General features: G+C 36.7%; 3 protein-coding genes across 5 annotated transcripts; 2 read left to right on the top strand and 1 right to left on the bottom strand.

Moving 5' to 3' along the window:
- The first annotated feature begins 34 nt into the window (after positions 1–34).
- On the top strand, positions 35–4,167 carry LOC129361799 (RING finger protein 11-like). Its single transcript, XM_055032909.1, has 3 exons — positions 35–632; positions 966–1,135; positions 1,904–4,167. The coding sequence occupies exons 1-3, from the start codon at positions 510–512 to the stop codon at positions 2,091–2,093; spliced, it is 483 nt and encodes a 160-aa protein (XP_054888884.1). The 5' UTR covers positions 35–509; the 3' UTR covers positions 2,094–4,167.
- Positions 4,168–6,229: 2,062 nt separating this feature from the next.
- Positions 6,230–10,902, bottom strand: rpe65a (retinoid isomerohydrolase RPE65 a). Its single transcript, XM_055032901.1, has 14 exons — positions 10,813–10,902; positions 10,489–10,571; positions 10,260–10,410; positions 9,924–10,031; positions 9,687–9,828; positions 9,070–9,217; positions 8,634–8,715; positions 8,405–8,537; positions 8,173–8,312; positions 7,443–7,572; positions 7,238–7,352; positions 7,053–7,147; positions 6,833–6,944; positions 6,230–6,722 (listed from the first exon to the last, which is right to left on the bottom strand). The coding sequence occupies exons 1-14, from the start codon at positions 10,821–10,823 to the stop codon at positions 6,577–6,579; spliced, it is 1,596 nt and encodes a 531-aa protein (XP_054888876.1). The 5' UTR covers positions 10,824–10,902; the 3' UTR covers positions 6,230–6,576.
- A 1,633-nt stretch (positions 10,903–12,535) lies between these two features.
- Positions 12,536–20,934, top strand: LOC129361796 (serine/arginine-rich splicing factor 11-like). Of its 3 annotated transcripts, none has more exons than XM_055032903.1 (12): positions 12,536–12,833; positions 13,804–13,937; positions 17,153–17,268; positions 17,717–17,797; positions 17,881–17,918; positions 18,007–18,140; positions 18,255–18,333; positions 18,416–18,541; positions 18,630–18,719; positions 19,574–19,657; positions 20,025–20,190; positions 20,310–20,934. In XM_055032903.1, exons 1-12 carry the CDS (start codon positions 12,712–12,714, stop codon positions 20,499–20,501), a joined length of 1,362 nt encoding a protein of 453 aa, XP_054888878.1. In that variant the 5' UTR covers positions 12,536–12,711; the 3' UTR covers positions 20,502–20,934. The 3 variants fall into 3 exon arrangements, with proteins under 3 accessions (XP_054888878.1, XP_054888879.1, XP_054888880.1); XM_055032904.1 differs by having other exon boundaries at positions 20,025–20,131; positions 20,310–20,363; XM_055032905.1 differs by lacking the exons at positions 12,536–12,833; positions 13,804–13,937 and adding an exon at positions 15,035–16,905.
- The last annotated feature ends 846 nt before the right edge of the window (positions 20,935–21,780 follow it).

Raw genomic sequence — 21,780 nt, 5'->3', positions numbered from 1 at the left:
GGTGTTTTCCCAAACAGAAGAAGAAAGGGGAGAGAAGAAACAGCTAGCAAGGAAACAAATTGTTTAATGTTACTCACGAAGTTGAAAGGCGTAAATGTTCTTTGAGTCTGTCACTCAGACAGCTCAGTGGGACATCCAAAGTTGCTTGTGAGCTATATACTGTGTGTAAAGTGGGAGTGTTTAGAAGGAATGAGCGTCACGCATTGAGGAAATCGAGCAGAAAAAGTAGCTATCTGGAGTGCTAACCGCTGTCATCCTCATCAAGGAGAGTTCTTTGTTTTGTTTCTCAGATTTGAGTGATCATGGGACGAAGCTAGTTCATTTTTCACTGTTGCCACTTGACATGTTTGCAGGAGTTGACTAAGCATGACAGGAATGTGATTGTCGATATAAACCTGAGTAGTGAATAATTCCTGGGACTAAACTAATATTAGCCGACCCAGAGCAAGTTTAGCAGCATAGTTGTGATTTTTGACGTCGGCCCTGAAACGGACTGGAGGCACGGAAATATGGGCAACTGTCTGAAGTCCCCAACATCCGACGACATCTCTCTGCTCCACGAGTCCCAGTCAGACAGGGCGAGTTTCGGTGACGGGACAGATCCCGATCTGGAGCCGCCTCCTCCGTACCAGGTGAGGATCTTCAACCGCTCTCTTGTTCCTTTAATAACCTGAGGTTAAAACAATTTAGTAAAGGGTTGGCTAGCACATGTTAACCTGTAGTTATGCTACTATTTGGTTTTCCAGTAATTCTGCAAGCATGGCGTGTTCAGTTTTATGGCCTCATTTGACTTAACTTTTATTCAAAATTAAAAAAAAAATGTATTGCTATTCCCGTAGGGTACATGATTGTAAATATTTCTGTCTGCAATAGCTCTTCTATTTTTCCGTGTCTGCCCTCTCAGTCAGGCCCTAATGGTGTGTTGACAGGTGATTATGTGTTTTTGCTTGTTTGTCTGCCACTAGGAGCAGGCTCACATGCCCATGTACCACCCGACACCCAGTCAGGCCCGTCTGGCCACCCAGCTGACGGAGGAGGAGCAGATCCGCATAGCTCAGCGCATCGGCCTCATCCAGCACCTCCCAAAGGGCGTTTATGATGGAGGACCAGACGGTTCAGAGAAGAAGATCAGAGAGTAAGGATTTAAACTATGTGGAAAAATGGATAGGAGTTGCTAGACGTCACACTTTTGGTTGTGTCTTTTCATACCTTGAAGTTCTGATTTCTACATATTGTGGAAACATGAAGTGTTTTCTTTATGATAAAGGCTTTGGGTGTTTACACAGAAGGTTTAAACAAAATGAAATTAGGTTACACTTATGTTTCTTTTTAAATTAACAGGTTCAAGTTCAGTGGTTATTGGAATTTTATGTCAAAATAAATTCCACCTCTCTTGTTCGTTGTTTATACATTTTTACAAATTATTTATTTATTTTTTTTTTTAATTTAAAGCAAGAATGGAAATATACTAATTTAGCAATCATTGAAGAATAGATAAATAGAAGAAACTCCCTGTATGAATTCAAAGTTTGTTGATTAGATTTTTACTGGTCAATACAGACTTTCAATTTTATCTGAGACCCGACTTTCTGATTCTGATTTTAGGTGATACTGTCACATTCAGTGTCTTAAGGGGATTTACCTTGAATTGTTCACATTTTGTCAAGTTACAAACTTTGAAGTATTTTATTGAAATTTAATAAGTTAGATCTAAACTTAGTAGTTTACATTTCCTTTTGATAATATTTATGTTTACGATGATGCGATTTATCACAAGGATTCCTGTTCTGCAGCCATGTTTGTTGTCTCTTTTAGAGCTACAACAAAATACATTTTGTTGAATTATCACAATATGTTCTCCTAAAATCTTTGGTTTCATTTTCTTTATTTCATTCTTTTTCAGGTGTGTAATCTGTATGCTGGACTTTATTTACGGAGACCCCATTCGGTTTTTGCCATGTATGCACATTTATCATATGGATTGTATAGACGACTGGCTGATGAGATCCTTCACCTGCCCCTCCTGCATGGAGCCTGTGGATGCCGCCCTGCTCTCCACCTACGGACCAACCGACTTCTCTCCCGATGCTTAGCCTGCTGTGGCAAACCCTAAACCTAACAGCTGCCCTCTTGTGGAATGAGAGGAGTTCAGAGATGTATCGTTTACCTTGCACTTTGGAAATTTTAAAACAAATTACTCGCCCAATGTTGGCCTTTCATTCTTCCGAGGTCTGATGCTAATTTAAGCTGGTCTTAAAACATCAGTTACGAGTCAGAAACAGTTTCCCTGCATGATTGTGCTTCTGTGTGTTTGTTTCGCCCAGATTGTGTCGTGTGTAGCAGCAGGTTAAAGAACACATTGAATTGTGATTGTGTGTGTCTGTGTGTGTGTGAGAGAGAGAGAGCTCTGTGGTAAATGAACATTTTCACTTGAGCTGGTCTCACTTCAACATCACTTTGTCACTTGATCACAAAAATGGATTCAAATGAACATATAGTTTACCAAATTACTGACTCTTAAGCTTAGCGATTGGAACATGTTTCTGCAACACTGATCTCCTTAACATGCTCCAACCTGAAATGGGCTTATCCTTCCGTGTGCAAATACTAAGACATGCACTTGTCAAGTCCAGATTCCAAACAATACACAGAAATACAACATAAGTCATTCAGTATAATAGACTGTATATTTGTTACATGAATGTTGCACCAGATGATGTTTAGGTTGTCTGTCAAGGGCTGATTTGTGCATGGACAAGGAGTGGGAGGAGTCAGTCAAACTTTAGAAACGCTTGCACACACCTTTCACCTGATCAGAGATTTGCACTTTACTTATAGGACATTATCTAAAACAGCATATTAATATATTTACCTTGTAACCTTGCACTATCAAAACTTTCTTTTATCTCCTGAGACGCAGGAGTTATATAGCTGATAAGATATTTCCCTACTGTCTGTAGTGAGTAAGCCTGAAGATGCATTTCATAAAATCGATGATCCAGCAGTGTGAACGTCTGTTTTGTTTTTCGTATTTTAATTTAGATTTTTCTCTTTTTTCTGTTTAAGAGAAGGGACAGAGGCTTGCTTGAGGTGAAGGGAGTAGTTTGACACTTTCAGATCAGGAGTTTTCTGATAGTGATGGTGTCGGGTATGTGCTGCAGACAAGTATGTTTTTGTAGCAAACAAATAAAAATGAATATATTGACTTCTCAAAGTATAAAATAAAACAGCAGCTAGATGTTTATTATGATTTTGATTTTTGTTCTTTTTTATTTTTCATCCGTTTTCTTCACTGTGTTCTTTTTAAGTTTGAAGGAGTCTTTTCTTGTGCAGTCAGTCTTCTTCGATATTATTTTAATTGAGATGCACTAATCGACATTTTCCTGACCAATACACATTTGCAGAGTCTTTTGTGTTGCCCTGTGATGAACTTGTGGCCTGTGCAGGGTGTACGCCACCTCTCACCAAATGACCACTAGGGATAGACAGGAGCTATTTGTTTTGAGCCCAAGAGAAAGTTGTTTAAACCTAATTTGTGCAATAAAACATATATCCCTAATTTTTTTTATATATACATATATAAATTTGGGCAAAAATGTGCATCAAACTACACAATTTAGGAGCATTTAGGAGAAACAAATGCTTCAGTAATTGACCTGCCAATCATTAATCAAAGCTGATCGAGGGAAAATTGACTGATGGGTGCATCTCTACATCTCGGCAATTTAAGTTGAACTTTTCATGTGTTTAACATAAGAATCTAGATTAATTTATTAAACACAAATGTTTTACTTTAAGTCACTGTAGCAGTAGTTAGCATAGTTGTTTATCTGATTTGTAGCATTATAAATTTTTTTTTTTTTTTGTCTTTTTCAGTTTAACTGTGTTTTTATTTCACATTTATGTTAAATCCACTGCACATTTAGTACATTTACTAGCTAGCTTGTACACTGTTTTTATGTGCAAACCTCTGTCCCAGTATTGAGACTTCTTTTGTGGTGGTAAAAGTAAGACATAAGAGGTAAAGTAAGACATACTGATTTCCTCTTGCTTTTCCTTTATTGTTTCTCAGTTTTAACTTTATTCTGAGCATTTCTTGTAATCGTTTTATTTCTGTCCCTTTGAAAGGTTAAGTCCTTGTGTAAACAATAAATTGGAGAAAAACTATTGGTGGTTTTTATTTAAAATACCCACACTCTTTCTGTTTTTAAATCGTCCGTCATCAAAAACACCCTATGTCCAATTAGATGAATTCAAGCCCAGGAGTCTGAATTTGTTTCATTGTGATTACAAAGCTGGAACACAACAAAATGCACAAATGCTAAATAGCTGAGCCTTACATTAATGCAATCCCAAAATCTGGCAGTGAAGTGGAAAGCGTGACTACATAATCAGGGCTGCTATGTTGCACCATGGCACTGCCAGTTTGGAATTTGAGTCCCTTATTTTTCATGTTTTTGCTGCTTCTATCCAATATGTTTGTGTATGCAAACTGTTATGACTCATGATTGGTGTGGCAAATTCTCAGATTTACACCATAGCTTAGTATGAAAATATTACACAGCAGACATCATCTTTAAATATGTGCAAGATTTTGAGATGTATGATTGAAAAATTTAAAGCAGAATCCAATTAAAGAGCATACTAAAAGTTTGAATGTGGTAATGGTGGACATGAATCTTAAATCTTCTTATTAGCTTTAATGATGCAGCTTTTGAAGTGGTAAAAAATCTAAACTTTCTGGCATAACTGTGGCTATGCCAATCTCATCAATGCAGAGTACTTAAATTTGAAAGCTTAAAGCTTACCAATTTAGAAAAAGATCTTCCTTTTTTGGTCCATATCTTCTAAGTACCTTGCGATGTGATTCATATTTTATTTTGACTTTGACTCATTTTCCAGGTCAAGGCAGGCTGACATTTTTTCTTTGTTGTTTCTGATCCTTTTCTATGATTTTTTTTATTATTTTCTATTCAGTTTGAATCAAGTTGCTAGGGCTTGGGATCTTTGCAAATATGATTTTGGAAAAGTATGAAATTTTGACATGTAAATTTCATGTCTTGCGGTTCCTGTGTAGGAACCTTGCAGGAATATTAGATTTATTGTATTCTTTTGTACTTTTGTTGCTTTTGTTCAATAGATCTAGAAACAATTCTCAATCTATTGCTTTAGGAATATTTATATGTTGTCATAACATGATGTCTGAATACGAACTTCTATTTCTGCTGAAATCTTTGCAGTCCTATGCTCAAAAACTGTTGCTTCAAATTAAGGTCTTGCCATTTTTAAATGCCTGTTTTAAATTAATAGCAGGTTTTTATTGATTTGAGCTGACATAAGTGACATTAAGGTCAGTAAGAGTCATTATTCACTATTGATGGAAAGCCATCCCTTTATATGAGAGGTGTGTAGGCAACATTTATCATTTGTTTGCTTTTTTGTGTGGGGGGGAGGGGTTAGTATAGGGGTTGCTATTACTTATCTGCCTTGTTTGCACTTCTGTTTATTCTTGTTGATCTCATGGTTGCTTTCCTTTTTTTAGATTTCATATTGATTTGGCTGCTTCTGAACTCAGTGCTTTCTATCTAAATACATCTGAGTGTTTTCTTGGACAGCAACCAAATGCGTATGTATTAAAACTTGAAACTGATCGAAGACCATTATATTGTTCTAAGATTGTCCTGAATTAATAAGAAAAAAGCCAGCACCTCGAGAGGGTTGACATAATAATTTGGTGTAACTTCTGAACTTTTGATGCATTATTTAAATGCCAGAATTTGAAAAGTGCAACCACACAGATCTTGCAACCCTGCCAATTAAATCCATTATCTATATATACTTTTCAGATTCTGGCAACACTGGAACAAGTTTCATATGTGACATGTATGCAAATTTTGTGCAGTTTCATATTAACTATGGAGATTTCTCAAGAACGTAAAGATGAAAAATCAGAGCATGGGGATTTATGGAAATTTAGTGCATTGTTAGAAAAGAAAATAACTATGAAGGCTACTGTCAGTCTTATCTTATTACATTTTTGTTTAATAAAATTTGTCTAAGTTAATCAGAAAATAGTTTGGACTATCTCGCCACTGGTGCCATTTTTTTGTATGTCGTGCTATTGTGCATCTTGTGGACCATGAGTCTGTTGAATAAAGTAATCAAGCGTTTCTCATGCTGATGCGAGTGAATTTTCAGCCCTGCAAAAAAGCATCTTTGTAGCACATCATGGAGTTTAAAGAACCTTTTATTTGGGTATTGTTGTAACACAGTTGCAGTGGTGCCAAGTAACAATGCTCATACCACCATCATCAGCATGTTCAAAAAGTCGTTAGAAATAAATCAACACCAGGATGTCATTTACTTAAAGTTGTGCATATTTTCAAAAGTCAGTTCTTTTCTTAAGACATTTCTTCAGATTCATAATAATATGACCGGCTTAGTAATTTTATACTTGAACTACAAAACCAAAAAATATTTTTTTCTCTAAAAATAATTATGCTGGCATGGAGGTGCTTTATATTGTCATTATTGGTTTAAATGCTGAGTAATTCGTTATACAACTGGACTGGATCATCACTGTTTGTACATCCCGTGAAAAGTGACGGGAATGGAGCACTCCACTTCTGCTCTTGCGATCTCTGACAGATCCTTGGCATTTAGAATGAGCATATATGCTGGTCTCTGGGAACCAGGAGCTGCCACAATGGTAAGAATGACACCTGTGGAGACAGCAGATCTGAAACTTGCTTAACAATACCCCAGTATGCATCTTTTGTGTGTAAATCAGCTTTAATATTAGTTTATTTTAATTTAATACCATCTAACTTACCATCATCTTCGTCTACCCCATCTGGAGTCTGAACAAACAAGGGCTCTGAGGGATATGACTCTGGCTCTTGCCAAACCCAAGTCTCCTTGGTCTTCACATTCAGCTTGCAGATCTACATATAAATTAGAAAAAGAAGTTAACATGAGTACATTTTAAGTCTGTCTCTTAAAATGAGAGAGACTTTTTAAACTCTCTAAGTTCAAAAAGTTTAATATGTTACTCTGTCTGGTATGAAATGGTTGAGTCCCAGGCCATAGGCATATGTGTAATTCTTTCCTCCATATCTCTGGTAGTTAATCTGTGGAAACTCGAAGGCTTAAACCCAAGAAAAGAGAAGTTTTAGACCAAAATGAGATTACTAATATTTGCCAAAAAATGCATGTATCCCAAACTATGTGTTGGTACCTTGGCGAGGTCCAGAGAAAAGTACTTCAGGCTCCAGCCAGATCATCCCATCAGCATGCATGACTGCAGTGGCTGTGGTATATGGCAGACTCACAAGATTCTTCCCCTGCTCCTCCTAGATAAAGTCCATAACATGGTTGGTGAGAACTAAAAACATATAACCTTTTACTAAGTGGAAGAAATGTATGGATTTATGATGCCTCACCTTGTGGACATCCAGAGGGATGACATATCGCCGCACCTCTGGCTGGGGCGCCATCATGGCTGCCTTCTTCACCTCTTCCCAGTTGGCTCTCAGATTGGCCAGCCACAAGTAGTTGTAAACAAACTCAAATCTAAAAGAACAAGAGATTTATGCTTACTGGCTACTATTTATTACAAATTGCTAGAGCCAAGTTTTTACCACTTTGCAGAGAATATTATTTTATTTTGCTAAAAAAAAAAAAACAACAACAACAAACCCCTTTAATTTTAGATGTCATAGACTCAACAGGGTGCTGGAAACAATTCCCAGAGATTCTGGTTCATATTAACTTATAAGCTACACTTTTGTGATGTTTGTTTCCTGTTTCAACATAACCCAAACATCTTCTCTTGATTTGCAAACCAGTGACAGTGGAGGAGATTGGAGTACAGTGAGCTCATTATCATTTACAAGAGTGGGAATTGTAAGCCACAATAAATATTGTCATAATTTATGCTTAGATGTTACTAAGTGAATCCAAGTCTATTCTGGTTTTCTGTTGTTCTAGCCAACAATAGACAACACAAGACATGTTGCCACCCACATGTAGAACCTGTTTGAAGGTCTCAAATGTGTTTTCAGAAATGGTATTTTGGATATGTTGATTGCAAGTGACCATAGTACATGTCTGCTTCAAACACATTTTTGAGACATTCAGGTTAAGCAAAAATTGCTAATTCTATGTCGCTACCCTTTCCATGAGCAAAGGTCAACAACAATGAATCCTTGATCCTCATAGGTGTTGATGTGGTGGAACATGCCAATCGGTGCTCCTTTAAACTTCAGGTCAATGTACTCTCCAGGGTCTTTCTTGGCAACGTGGAAAATGGTCTAGGAAGGTTAAATTACAATAGGTTAGACATTTGGCCTGAGAACAAATGATAAAATGCAGACTGATGTTTTAATTTCATTAAAAATCGTACTCCTTGGCTTTCATTAGACTCGAAGCAGTCCATGTAGTTGGAACCTCGGATGCTCCAGGCACTGAGGAACTTCAGCAAGTTGATCTTCACTGGAGTCTCAACGAAGACAAAGTAGTTTTCTGACATGCCAAAGCTGTGATGGAGGGAAGTACATTTTAACAACTTGGACTTCACACAACATTGTTGAGAACAAGCAAAGAAAAAAAAAATTACACAAAACTACACCCACCTGTGCACATAAGATGGCTTGAACCTCTCAGCACTGGGAAACTGAACCACCACTTTGGACTTCTCAATAGGGTCTGACTTATCTAAGGAATGAAAGCTGCTTTGAAGTGCAGGCGAAAAAAAACTCTTGTTTTACTTATAAAAAGACAGGAGAACCTCACAAGAGGCATAAGCAGAACATCAATATAATAATAATAATAATAATAATAATAATAATAATAATAATAATAATAATAATAATAATAATAATAATAATAATAATAATAATAATAATAATAATTTCATTGTTAAGTTTGTCCCAAAGATCTGATTATGTCACTGGGAATATGCGGGTCCAGGATCCTTTTCCAGCGTCCCATTCAGCTTGCAATGAATTCCATGCAGGGGTAAACATGGAGCCCAGGTTTTGAATTTGTTTTAATGCTGTTCATCCAAACCTTTCTGTGTGGGAGGAATCCTCACAATGTTGTAGGCCAGTGTTGCACCTTTTCCCATGCAGTTTCCAATGTTGTATACAGTACCATCTTGCTCAATATGGGGATGAGCTGTGATGCCATTGATGTTTACGAAGTTGCACATGTCAACCTGCATAGGAAAAATAACTTTTACAAGCTTTACAATATTTTTAAAGTTAAAAATTTATGTTTCAAGAGTCATGGATGGATGGATGGATGGATGGATGGATGGATGGATGGATGGATGGATGGATGGATGGATGGATGGATGGATGGATGGATGGATGGATGGATGGATGGATGGATGGATGGATGGATGGATGGATGGATGGATGGATGGATGGATGGATGGATGGATGGATGGATGGATGGATGGATGGATGGAACTTTTGCACAACTGGATACAAAATAAAGCCTGAAATTTCAGATATTTCTCTATATATTCTTTATAGGTTTTGAAACCTACCCAGAATGAAAAAGTACTTAAATCCAACATTAGGTTTTTCCAGACTACAAAACTCTGTTTTTGCTGTATCAAACTTAAAGAAGCTAAATGTCAAACTTTTATCAGATCAAAGTCCATTGTTACACTGAAATACCTTCTTCAGAGTCTCCAAGGTATCAGTGTTCACTTTAGTGATGTAGTTGGTTTCTGTCACGGCATAGAAATCCTCTCCGATAGGATAAACATTAACCAGGCAGTTATCTGTGACTTCAACTCCCTTAAAATAGGAGAAAAATCTGAAAAGAAACAAAAGGTAAAAACACATTTTAGGAAAGATGCATAATTTTAATATGCCCTACAACTGAAGAAATTATTTATGTGTGCAACCAACCTGGAGAAGATATTCTTGCAGGGATCTGGGTAGGCAAATGTCCCAAACTCAGTGATAACCACACGTTTTTCTGTGATGGCTCGGACATATGCATCTGTTCGAACAAACCTGAAAGAGGCAAGTGAAAGACCCAAGAAGTAAAAATTAATCATGCTTAAATATAACATTTGTTGTCTTGTATGACAAGAAACAAAACAGAATATTGCTTTGGTTCTAAAAAGTCATGACATGACATTTTCGTCACAGTTTTTAAAATTTTTGTGCTGGTTGTAATCATTGTGAATTCTGGAAATGTGCTAAAGATGAGCAGGCTGTGGTTTTGTGTTCAATTCTTACTTCCTGTAGTAAGTGACTTGGCCATTCTTGAAGTCAAATTTATGCATGAGGGCCTGTCCGTCAAAGAGGTGATAGAAGGGTTCATCTCCAACCTCAAAAAGTCCAGGTCCTAAACGGAGAAGGCTTCCCTTCAGAAATGAAGGAATTCTACCTGCAAAATTTTTAAGAAAATACATTTTTCAATCACATGGTTAGAAAATACACTAAAAAATCACAAATTTGCACAAACCTGTGACTGTTGCTGGCAGAGGTTCAGCAAGTTCCTCACATGTCTCAAAGATTTTCTTGTAGCTACCCGCTGGATGTTCAAATCTGTTACCAAACAGTAATGGCACAAATAAGCATGTTGAGATGAAGTTATATGAGGAATATGTGGCATTGCATATAAGGTTTAAACAATTTCATGCCGAGCAGTTTGTACTGTTGAGCCTATCAATAATCTGTTGCAAACAGACAAAATATCCACATTAGAAAATACAGAAATAATAGAAATGAAAAACAAGGCTTGCCCTCCTTTTGCGATGTACAGTATTTCACTTCATCAAAAACTCACCTGCTCACCATGTTTTCCTCCTGCGTAAGTAACACACAAGTGCAAACTTTTGAAAACTGTGGGTCACTTCTGAGCTGGAAGCTTCTGACCGTCCAGTGGATTTGGAGTATTTATTTTCCCTGCCAACGTCACGATTGCTGCACTGTTTTGTAAATCTTTCCCCTGGCCAATCATGTCACACCGTGAACAAAAAACCTTTTGTCTCTATATCCCTCTGATGGATAACTTGAGGCCTGACCCCTCTGGAAACGGATTTACTGAGAAAGATGTGTATTGCAGTAAACAATGCTTGGCAAAACTGTTGCAATGGTGCATGTGATTTTATTTTTGTCATCCTCAATAACAAAGGATGTGTGAGCTTCTGTGTTAAGACATTTTGCAAGATCTTTTTTTAAATCTTTTTGTATTGCTGCAGTCAGTCTGGAGAACAGTTTAAAAACAGAACTGAAAGTGGAGCGATATATGGTCTTTGTAATTAACAACTAAAACCTCTATTAGCTGAAATCTCTAATTGCATGTGGGAGAAGTATATTCAGATTAAATAAGAAAAATAGTTTTATGTATTTAATCATTTCAGATTAAATAGTTGGTACACATGCTAAAATAAGACATGAAATAATACTACATTTACTGTGTCAGGAACAGTGAAGGGTTTAAAACATAATCAGGTTATGAAGTACCATGACTGTTATACATAGTGCTAATAAGATAAAAACGTGCACATTAGTTCTTTGGTTTTCTTTAGCAATACAGGACCTCTGTTCAGGATAATCCAGGTGAAGGGATTAGACATAAAACAGAGTCTGTATTGTTCCACCAAGGAACAAAAAAAAGCACCATGAGAAAACCACATTTCACCAGCCACAGTGCTGTGACAGTGCTGTGACGTGGCTTGCGTGCAATAAGTCACATGCCATTCAATTGAAATAGTTTGGACAACAAGGTTGCCTCATTTTACTAAAAACAGTCCAGGGCCAAACCATATTTCCCAGATTTATTCTACAGTACCAAGCAGAAGTATTCACATCTCTTTTCTAGCATGCACACCCTGGGGCCATTACTTTGTTTCCCTGGAATTTTGCAAGGTTTATTTTTCAGTTGTTTTGATATTGTTTTGTCTCTACCATTTTAAAACTATCTTAAATGGCAATTTTTCTTTGTAAAATGACTTAAGGTCAGGCAATTGGAAAAGAGAGAATTTGTTCACTGAAAATTTGTTTCACTTGTAAGCATCAGTTTTTGTGATCTTGTTTTAAATTTCTCAAATATCTTTGATCTGTCTGGTGACAGACCTTGACATAGAAGCCATATTTGTACTGAAACTAAACTGATGTCAATATTTACTAATGTGCTGTCTTCTCAAAGCAATTTTAATGGTTTATTTTTAATTGGGCATCCTAAAGTAAAACGGGCAAAATAAATATGGTTGCAGTAAATACTGATATCTATCTATCTATCTATCTATCTATCTATCTATCTATCTATCTATATATATATATATATATATATATAATACCAACTGAGCCCTTAATGACTGTTGGTCATTAAGGGCGATTTATTTATCTCTTGTGCAATATTCATCTTATCCGCGCCACGATGTCTATTTACATAATTTGATTGAATCAAGTTAACAGAAAAGAAACGAAAGAAAGAAATGAGATTACAATGTGTCTATGTATTTACGTCCCTTCCTTTTACGCATGCGCAAAACATTCAGGCACTATCCAATATGGCCGCGACGTCTAGTAGTTGTTTCTTCTTTTAGTTGGAATCTAATCTTTGTTCTGCTAGTTATTTGCAAACAACCCGATTTTAATGCGATACGAATAGGCGCTGCAGTGATTTTTTTCCGCGTGTGTCTATTTTTTTGTTGTTGAAAAAACGGTACTTGTGTCGAAAATGAGTTACACGACGCGGGTGGTTCAGGTGACCAATGTGTCGCCAAGCACAACGTCGGAACAGATGAGGACATTGTTTGGTTTTCTGGGAACCATCGAGGAACTAAAGCTGTTTCCGCCAGAGTGAGTTGACTACTTCGCTTTTTATTTAAAATTTTAAGACTAATAAACTGCAAGTACATTTAACTGGGGTTCTAAAAGCTGTAAAAGTCTATTTTTGTTTAACGGAAATGTAGGCCCCACGCTCACCAGAGCACACCCCTGAAGCTAATGCTAGCTTCCGAATTAGCAAGGTTGTTTCACTGTCTTTTTAAATCCCGAGCAACCTTAAATCCGCTTTCAAAACTATAAATAAAACTGAGTATAAATTGCAAAAACAAACAAGCTAAAGAAAAACATAGGTTGATCTTTGAAACATATCTCTCAATTTGCGGGGAAAAAAAACCCCACTTGCTTTGTAAAAACTACAAAATTTAGGCTGGTCATGACTTGATGGATTACTTAAACAAGATTGCATAGAGATTTTTTTCTAGCATTTTAGCTCATCAACCGTGAAACACATTGTGCTTTAAAAAAAAAAAAAAAAAAAAAACTATTTAATGCAACAACAATAACAGCTGTTGTTGTATTAAAGCTGCATCAGATCAGGTTAATTTAAGACCCAGAACATCTAGTCTCATCTATAATTGTGGCTTACAACTCTCAACTTTCTTGTGATGTACTTAACATTTGTGAAAATACTCTTTTGTGGAATAAACATTTCCCCCCTCAATTTAGATGGTTTTCATTTAATAAACTGAAACATCACCTCTGTTTAAACCTACAGTGCTTTATAATAAACACCATAGACTCTTAACTCAGACTGTGATTTTCAAAACCTTTTTTATGTGTACAAGTCAGTCTACTGTAAGAAATACACTGAGTTGATGAAGAGGTCTGTTATGCAATTCCAATGTCTCAGCAATGTCCCCCTCAGTTACAAGATGATTCATCTAATGGTGGTCATCCATAACTATATACCCTGTCGTCTAATAATTATACAATTTGAGATCATTTTTAATGTATTTTTTTTTTCTAAATTCTTCATTTGCAGTGATTCCCCTATGCCAGTGACATCCCGGGTCTGCTTTGTGAAGTTCCAGGAGCCAGAGTCTGTGGGAGTGTCTCAGCATCTCACCAATACGGTTTTTGTGGATAGAGCTTTGATCGTGGTCCCGTTTGCTGAAGGTTTGTCTTGTCATTCTGCTCATGCTCCTTTTGAATGAATGTCATTATTTGTGAAAAGTAACAATGTTACCAAGTTAAATGGATCCTATTTCCTCAGCTCAACTTAACGTGTCTTATTTATATATAATTTTAAGGAAGATTGATTGAAACAGAAACTCCAGGTTCTTCTGGTTAGTAAAACGACGTGTAAAGCAGATTTTATGTATTTTCTTAAATCAAGAGAGGTAACACCACAATGCAGTTGTACTTGCTTTTTGTGGATTATATCTCTGGCTTATCTTTTCTTTTTTCAGTTTGTCTAGCTTTAACAGGTGGTGCTTGTACAAAGAAAAATGATGTAATGTAGCAAAATCTGCTTTACACACAAGAACATCCCCCAGCAGCAGGCTGTGCAGACTCCTCAGAGTTCTGAAATAAAGTAGAAAAAAAACACATTGCCATATGTACATTTTCCCCCATATTGGACTATCCACTGTTAAATCTCTCTCTGTTATTTGTGTGTGTGTATGTGTGTGTGTGTATGTGTGGTTTTTGTAGTGAAGAAGGCAAAAGCAGCTCCCTCGTTGATGGTCGTCTGCCTGCCAACAGGGAATTGTAGACATTTGCAAAGGCCAGCAAGCATTCAAGCCCCAACCCCTATTTTGTCCTCTATTCTGTCTCTGCCTGGACTTTCTCTTTCCCTCTTTTTTTTCTTATTTTAAGTGGTTTAAAGTATAAAGATCAGATGTGAATTACTTGTTAGAGGCATTGCTTAACATGCAATGTATTCAACCTCTTAAAGGGCTGCTTGGCCATGCATTATATTGGTGCAAGAGAGTCGTACTCTTAATGTCAATTTTCTGGAAGACAGAGCTAAAAACAAAGGTGTGTTAATTCACTGCTGCGAAAGAAATCAATACTTTTAATCAAAACCATTGTTTTAAATGTTTAACAAAACCCAAATATGTCAGTGTACACAAATATATATATATATATATATATATATATATATATATATATATATATATATATATATATATATATATATATATATATATATATATATATATATATATATATATATATATATACCGGTTTATTTTTTTTCAGTTAGAGATGCACCAATGAGGTTTATGGCTAATTTGTTGAATATAGCTATAAACTTTCAAAATTAGTTTGATCTTTTTCTGGTTTTGCTTTTTTAAATAACTGTTCAGTTTTTCTGTCTTGTCTTGCGATAAGACATTTATATTAGAAGCTGCAACACACAAGGTTTGAGGGCATTAGCTTTCTTTTTACTCAGACAAAATGCTCAGAGTTATTTTAATTTCTCTTTTGCATTTTATATTAGAAATCAGCACGATGGGTTACGTTCGCATTATTAACTGTACATGGTGCACTCAGCATTTAATTTCCTGGAGAATTTAACTCAGTCATCTAAAACGTCAATAAGTTTAAAACTAAATATTTAGATACAGTTTTTTTTTTATTGAACAAAGACGTTCAGCTTCCTTGGTACTTTTTTAAGTACATTTGGTTCTGAATGATGTTCTGTTTTTCTGATTCAGAAATGTGTGTCATTACCTTTTTAACCCTGAAAGTGAAATAGCTAAGTAAAAGAGTATCTCACTGTGTTGTAGTCTGACTGAACAGCAAACATGACTCTGCAGAAAACCATTTGTCAACTACATCCACTTCCTTTGATTTTAATATCTGTCTAAAATATCTGTCAGCTTTAAGTGTATTACCCAGAGTAAAACGTCCATATTGCAGATTGTAGAAGCAGTCAGGTATGAAACATGCTAGAGATTACATGAAGCACGTTCAGAAAAAGATCATGTGTTTTTAGTTTCTTACCTGCAGGTCAACATATAAATTGTCTGATTTTGGTCACCAGCCAGTTTCTCTGTACATCTCTAGATTTATCAAACTTTGCTAAAACAGCATATGTACAAGATGCTTCAGGAAATAAAAATATTCTACATGAACTGAGTATTTTAGCATTATTTGTGGCTGAGGGACAATTGAATATATACACATTCATGCTTAAAAAGTTGACCTTGAAAAGGCATTAGGTTTTTGGTTTTATTAGAACCAGGCATCTGAAACACCAAGGTGGCTTAAAATAACCCTATTCTTTCAGTGTGAGCTAAACCTGGACTTCAAAAAGGGTAATTCTTTTCATTTACTGGATGCCTGATGTCACTGATGATAAAACTCCTTGTTGTTAATTGTGTGAAATATCCACCCAACTTGACAATGCTGGTACAATATTCTCTTTTAACAGTGGTCTTTTTTTGTTTTGTTGTTGTGTTTTACAGTTCTTTTTCCTGGCTCAGCCAGTCCTGTATACCAGACCCTGCAGAAAATACCATCCAACAGTTTTGTGTCCTGCAGCAATTTCTCTCTCCAGTGTGCTCTTGTGTTTAAATGTTTTCCCTGTTGTGTGTCTGAATTTAGGTCATGTGATTTCTGTGAATAAGTTGCATTGGGAATAGGTTGAGACAAATGATAATGAGGTGTTTGGTAATCTGCGCAATATAAAACATAAAACTTAGAGGTGTTGTGTATTTCATGTTAAGCTGATAGCTTAAAAAAAAAAATTTAATCAAGACTCCATCCCCTGCCAAGGTGTGGTTAAGTGATGCAGTGTTGAGGTAAGGATTTTTAGCCTATGATGTAAAGCAGGCACGCTACCTACCCTGAATTTTATCATTTAGTCTAACCACTTAATCATTCTGAAATGTGTTTTTGGTAAGTAGACACTGATAGCTTTTTTTTTTTTTTCTTTTTTTAGTTTTCCTGCCAAATCCTTAAAATTCTCTCTGTTGTGTGTATCTCGATTTTTCTCTGTGTGCTTTTAGTAGCGAAGCCGCCAGCGTGAGTCGCTTGTTTCAGTAAGCATCTAAATGAAAATTGAGGGCACACCCAACTGGAGAAGCCGATGTGCTTGCTAACGTTTGGTTCATGACTTAAAAAACACATTCAGGTGATATATTCTTGGCAGTGTTCATTGGAATAGTGTGATTTATTCCAGCAATAGTTAAGTCACTGCAATGATTACGTTTTGAATTAGGGAACTCTGATCTGTAAGTGACCACTTTGTTGAACCTAATTTGAAGAAATGCAGTGAGAAGACTTCTTTTTTTTTTCTTTTTTTCCTTCAGAACGTCTTCTGTGAATTTTCCAAATGTGTAGACTTCCACACCTAATGCCTGTTTTTCATTTTGCTGTAGGATCTATTCCTGATGAGGCTAAGGCTTTGTCCCTTTTGGCCCCAGCAAATGCTGTTGCAGGGATCTTGCCAGGCGGAGGCCTTCTCCCAACACCGAATCCCCTCCCAAATCCAGCTGTAAGACTTCACATCTACAGACTTTAACTAGGACAACATGTACTTTGCTAGTGTGTTTACACCCCTTGACATTTTTCACATTATAACCACTGACTTTAATGTATTTTTGAAGTGTAATGTGTAATTGTTGAATGGTTTAAATGTTACTAAATGCACGTCTGAAAAAGTAGGATGTGTTTTAGCCGAAAAAATGGGTTTTTGTTCCATTAAATTACAATAAAATACATTGATGTTTGCGATGGCACTGTGACAAAATGTGAAAAGTGCAGAGAGGCATAAATACATTTTAACCAAAGGTTTGGCCTTTCTGTTCCACGTTTTAGATAAGTTATATTTCAGTATTCTTTTTGTTACCTAATTTGTAACTTTTAGTAGCAGTGTTAGAGCTGCTGGAAGGCCTGTGTTTTGCTACACATAGGTACAAATGCTATTTATTTCATTTTCTCAGCTTGGAGCCAACCCCTTTGGTCCTCCAACCATAGACCCAATGGCAGCGTTTGGATTTGCTGGACCCAATATGAACCCACAGGTGACAACTTTATGCCACTTAGTTCAGCTACTGTTTTCTTAAAAACACTTGAGATTTTGAAACTATCTTCTGTCTTCTTACAGGCTGCTGATCAGCTGCTAAAGATGATGACGGATCCAAAGTAAGTTTGCGAAGACATCAAAGTTAAATGAATGGAAACAATTTGGTGTAGCTACAGTGGTTAAGCGTAAGCTCTTTTCTCTGATTAGACTGAACCCGTTGGCTGCTGGTTTGAACCTGAGTGCGAGCCTGAAGGCCGATGCGTCAAATAAAGAGATTGAAGAGGCTATGAAGAGGGTCAGAGAGGCTCAGTCACTCATTTCTGCTGCTATTGAACCTGGACGTGAGTGCTAGAATATTTTCCTTTACTTGCCTTGGATGGTTTTTTTTTTTTTGTACAGTTAAATAAATAATGCATTATGAAACATATAAGGTGGATATGCTATGCTTCTTTCAGATAAGGAGAGCAAAAAGAAACATTCTCGGTCTCGATCCAGGTCCAGAAGAAGGAGGACGAGGTCACGTTCAAGACACAGGTATGGCTGTCATTGAGACAAATAATGTAGCTGGACCGTTTCTCTGTGTGTTGACTAGTAATTGGATTGTTTGTATCTTCAGCCGCAGGCGAACCAGGAGCAGGTCAAGACGCAGATCCAGCTCGAGGAGCAGGCGGCGTTCCAAAAGCCCACGCAGGAGACGCACCCACTCCAGAGACAGGGGCAGGCGAACTAGAAGTAGATCCAGGTGAGTTCCTAGTGGAAGAGTTTTACCTGGATCCCGCTGTGTGACATGAGCAACTTGTTGGTGAACTGTGTCATCAATTTATCAACAGAGACAGAAAGAAGGAGGATGTTAGTAGGAGGAGATCAAAAACGCCTCCTAAAAGCTACAGCACCGCCAGAAGGTCACGCAGTGCGAGCCGGTGAGTGACATCAGAACCCGCTTAGTTTATGACCATAGAACTTTGTTTGCTTGAACAAAGTGGGTGAAGATTGTTAGAAAGGAGCTTTAAGGATTATTGTACTTGATATAGAGAAGATGCATGATGGTAAATTTGATCAACATTTTAGCTTAAACAACGCAGCCCCTGCTGCCTTTACAGGCGTACAGTATAAGTAGTACCTATAGTTTCTTTATTAGCCATATTTGTTTGACAACATCTCCTCATTAAGCAGGTGTGTGCTTAGACAGAGCAAAGCTTTCTTGCAGGCTCGTCTGTTAATTGGAACATCTGTTCTTTAGCTGCCATCTGTGCTTTTCTGATTTTCACTAAAAACCCGGGAACTATGAGAATCTTCCTTTGAACTATTTTTTAACTTGAACATAAATTAATTTCCACACATAAGTCGCTTACATGTGGGGGGAGTATAAGTCACACCCCCGGCCAAACTGAAAAAAAATGCGGCTGATGGTTTGGAAAATACGTTACTCTATTCTTTGTAGAGTAATGCAAATACAACAACCTGAAATCAGCCTGGTTAGTCAGGCTATCTGCTCATAGAGCTCATGGTTGGCAATATTTAAATCTCCTTATTACTATCCTAGTTTTCTTCATTATTTAATCAGAAATGTTTCACAGCAAACAGGAAAAAAGTGTAGAAGCCGATTTTCAGCCAGCTGCCTTTCAGTGGAAAGCAACAGGAGGGCAAGGCTTTACTCACAGAGAATAATTTGATTTAAACCAAAGAATAGTTGTAACAGTTTTGAAACCATACATTTTTACAGCCTTTGTACACCTTTCCTATATTTGGGCTTATTCACTTTTTGTTTCCACAGGAGGCGCAGGAGAAGTCGCACTGCCAGCCGATCTCCAAAGAAGTCTCCTAAAAGGAGAGTTTCTCCCTCTCCTTCCCCTCGAAGGTCAGTGTACTGTGATGTTTGACAGATCTTCTTGACAGTCTACAAAAATATTGCAGTGTGGAATTTAAGGGCTCAATAATTAGGTACAAATGAAATAAGAAACTGGAAAAATGTTTTCATTTAGATTTTATTTTTCTTGTATATTTTTCATTCCATGTTTCCTTCCCTTTGTGTCTTTCTATTTCTTCTGTAGCATTTTTATACGTTCAAATCAATGTAAAGAACTGGGAACTTTAGAAAGTTGGCTACGGAGATGGTCTTTTTGCGTAAAGTTTAAAAAGTTTAATCATGTCAGGTTTCATTGTATGACCACACTGAATTTCCTTGTGGCCTGTGTTGAAGTTTTATTGGGATTTTCTCTTTACAGGCACAAGAAGGAAAAAAAGAGGGATAAGGACAGAGAGAGGGAACGCAGGAGTGATAAGGAACGTGTTCGCGAGGAACGAGAACGCTCTACTAGCAAGAAAAAGAAAAGTAAGGACAAAGAGCGGGAGCGGGAAAGAAAATCAGATGGAGACAAAGGAGATATTAAGGTTTGTTTTGTATCTGCAGAAACATTCTGAAACTATGGGAATCAGTTGTACTGTCAGCTTGCATAGAAAACATCCAGAGACCCAATCTTTTGTCTTTGTTTTTTTTTTTTTTCATACAGATCACTAGAGATTATGATGAAGAGGAACAAGGTTATGACAGCGAGAAGGAAAGGGAGGAGAGGAAGGATTCAGATGACTCTGCCATGTCTCCGCAGTCTGTGGAGGGAAACGGCTCAACCCGGCTCGTAAAGCAGGCCAAAGTTAACGGCGCTGATGATCGCCACGAAGAAGACATGGATGTCAGCGACTGAAAGCTGCTTCATCCCACTGTATCCACTTATTTTGGTTAGAAACATTCTATAAAATTTCCCCCACTTGGGTAAATCTAAAATGTGAAGTGTTTGGAAAAAAAAACCTGTTTATCGTACAGAAACAAGTCTGTCGTTTTGAAAATGTATATTGCAGCGTTGTTTGCCTAATAACTCATTTTTCATTTATCTTTTGTCAATCGTACACATTTATTCCTTGCCACCACAGATGTAATTAGTTTAAACTGGAAGTAGGTTTGCTTTACTACTATTGAGCTTGTTTTCAAATTTGTTGCTTTATGTATTGTATCTTTTTTTAGTGTCGTGGTGTATGCGTCTTTCCTTCTTCTTCACAGAACAGTTGCATCGTGCTTCTGACCTACAAGTGTTTTATCAACAATTTCTTTTATATAATAAAGCCTGTTTGAAGAGCTAAGAGTCTAGTTGTGTTTTCTTTGTCCAAAAGTATGAATGTTAGTTTACTAAATTAATGAGAAGGAATGTATTTTTGTACCTGACCAAAGCCGCCTTTAAATGATTTCAATGTTTCAAAATATCCCTTCTGTTACGTAATTGGTTTTCTAAGTAGTCTGACTGTAAACACAATTTTATATAATGCTTAATATTTAGCGTATTGTTACAGCAATAGGTCAGAATCAAACTCAGCATAGAGTTGAGTGATATTTAACACAATGTGTTTTCCATGTTAATGTAATTAATAGGATGCATCAAGCTCTGGATTCTAAGATTGTGTGAAGGTAAAATGATTTCAAATATATATTTTTTTTACTTTTGACAGGTGATTAGTAAATTTATATATATAATAAATATAATATGGTGGAACGCTTCCAATTCAGGAATTAAAAGTGCACTCCATTTTCAGGGCAGGGTTTCATTGGGTCCTTTAGCCTCAGTCACTTCTTAATATTGGCTTTGCTCAGGGTTTAAAAACTGCCAGTAACTCTTCATTTTACACATGCAACCTTTGACCCAAACAGCACCACACTGATAATTTAAATGACACCTACTTTAATTAGCTTTCACATAAGATACGTCACAGATATGCCTTTTGGTTTAAATTAGATTTATTTTGTATGGAATTACCTATTTAAACACTAGTTGGCAGTAGAATCAATGTGGGGGATTGAACTGGAGCCTCTTGTATTTGAATAGAAAAACTATTTAAAAAATAAATGAAAATGTAGCTTTTGCCTCGAGCTTATGATTTGAAAATGAAGGGAAAACATTTTAAGCACTATCTGGTGTTGCATTGTGCTTAGTT

This window comes from Poeciliopsis prolifica, unplaced genomic scaffold, assembly GCF_027474105.1.
Source record: "Poeciliopsis prolifica strain line A6 unplaced genomic scaffold, Auburn_PproV2 SCAFFOLD008, whole genome shotgun sequence".
Classification (NCBI taxonomy): domain Eukaryota; kingdom Metazoa; phylum Chordata; class Actinopteri; order Cyprinodontiformes; family Poeciliidae; genus Poeciliopsis; species Poeciliopsis prolifica.
This window is presented reverse-complemented; position numbering and strand designations above follow the sequence as displayed.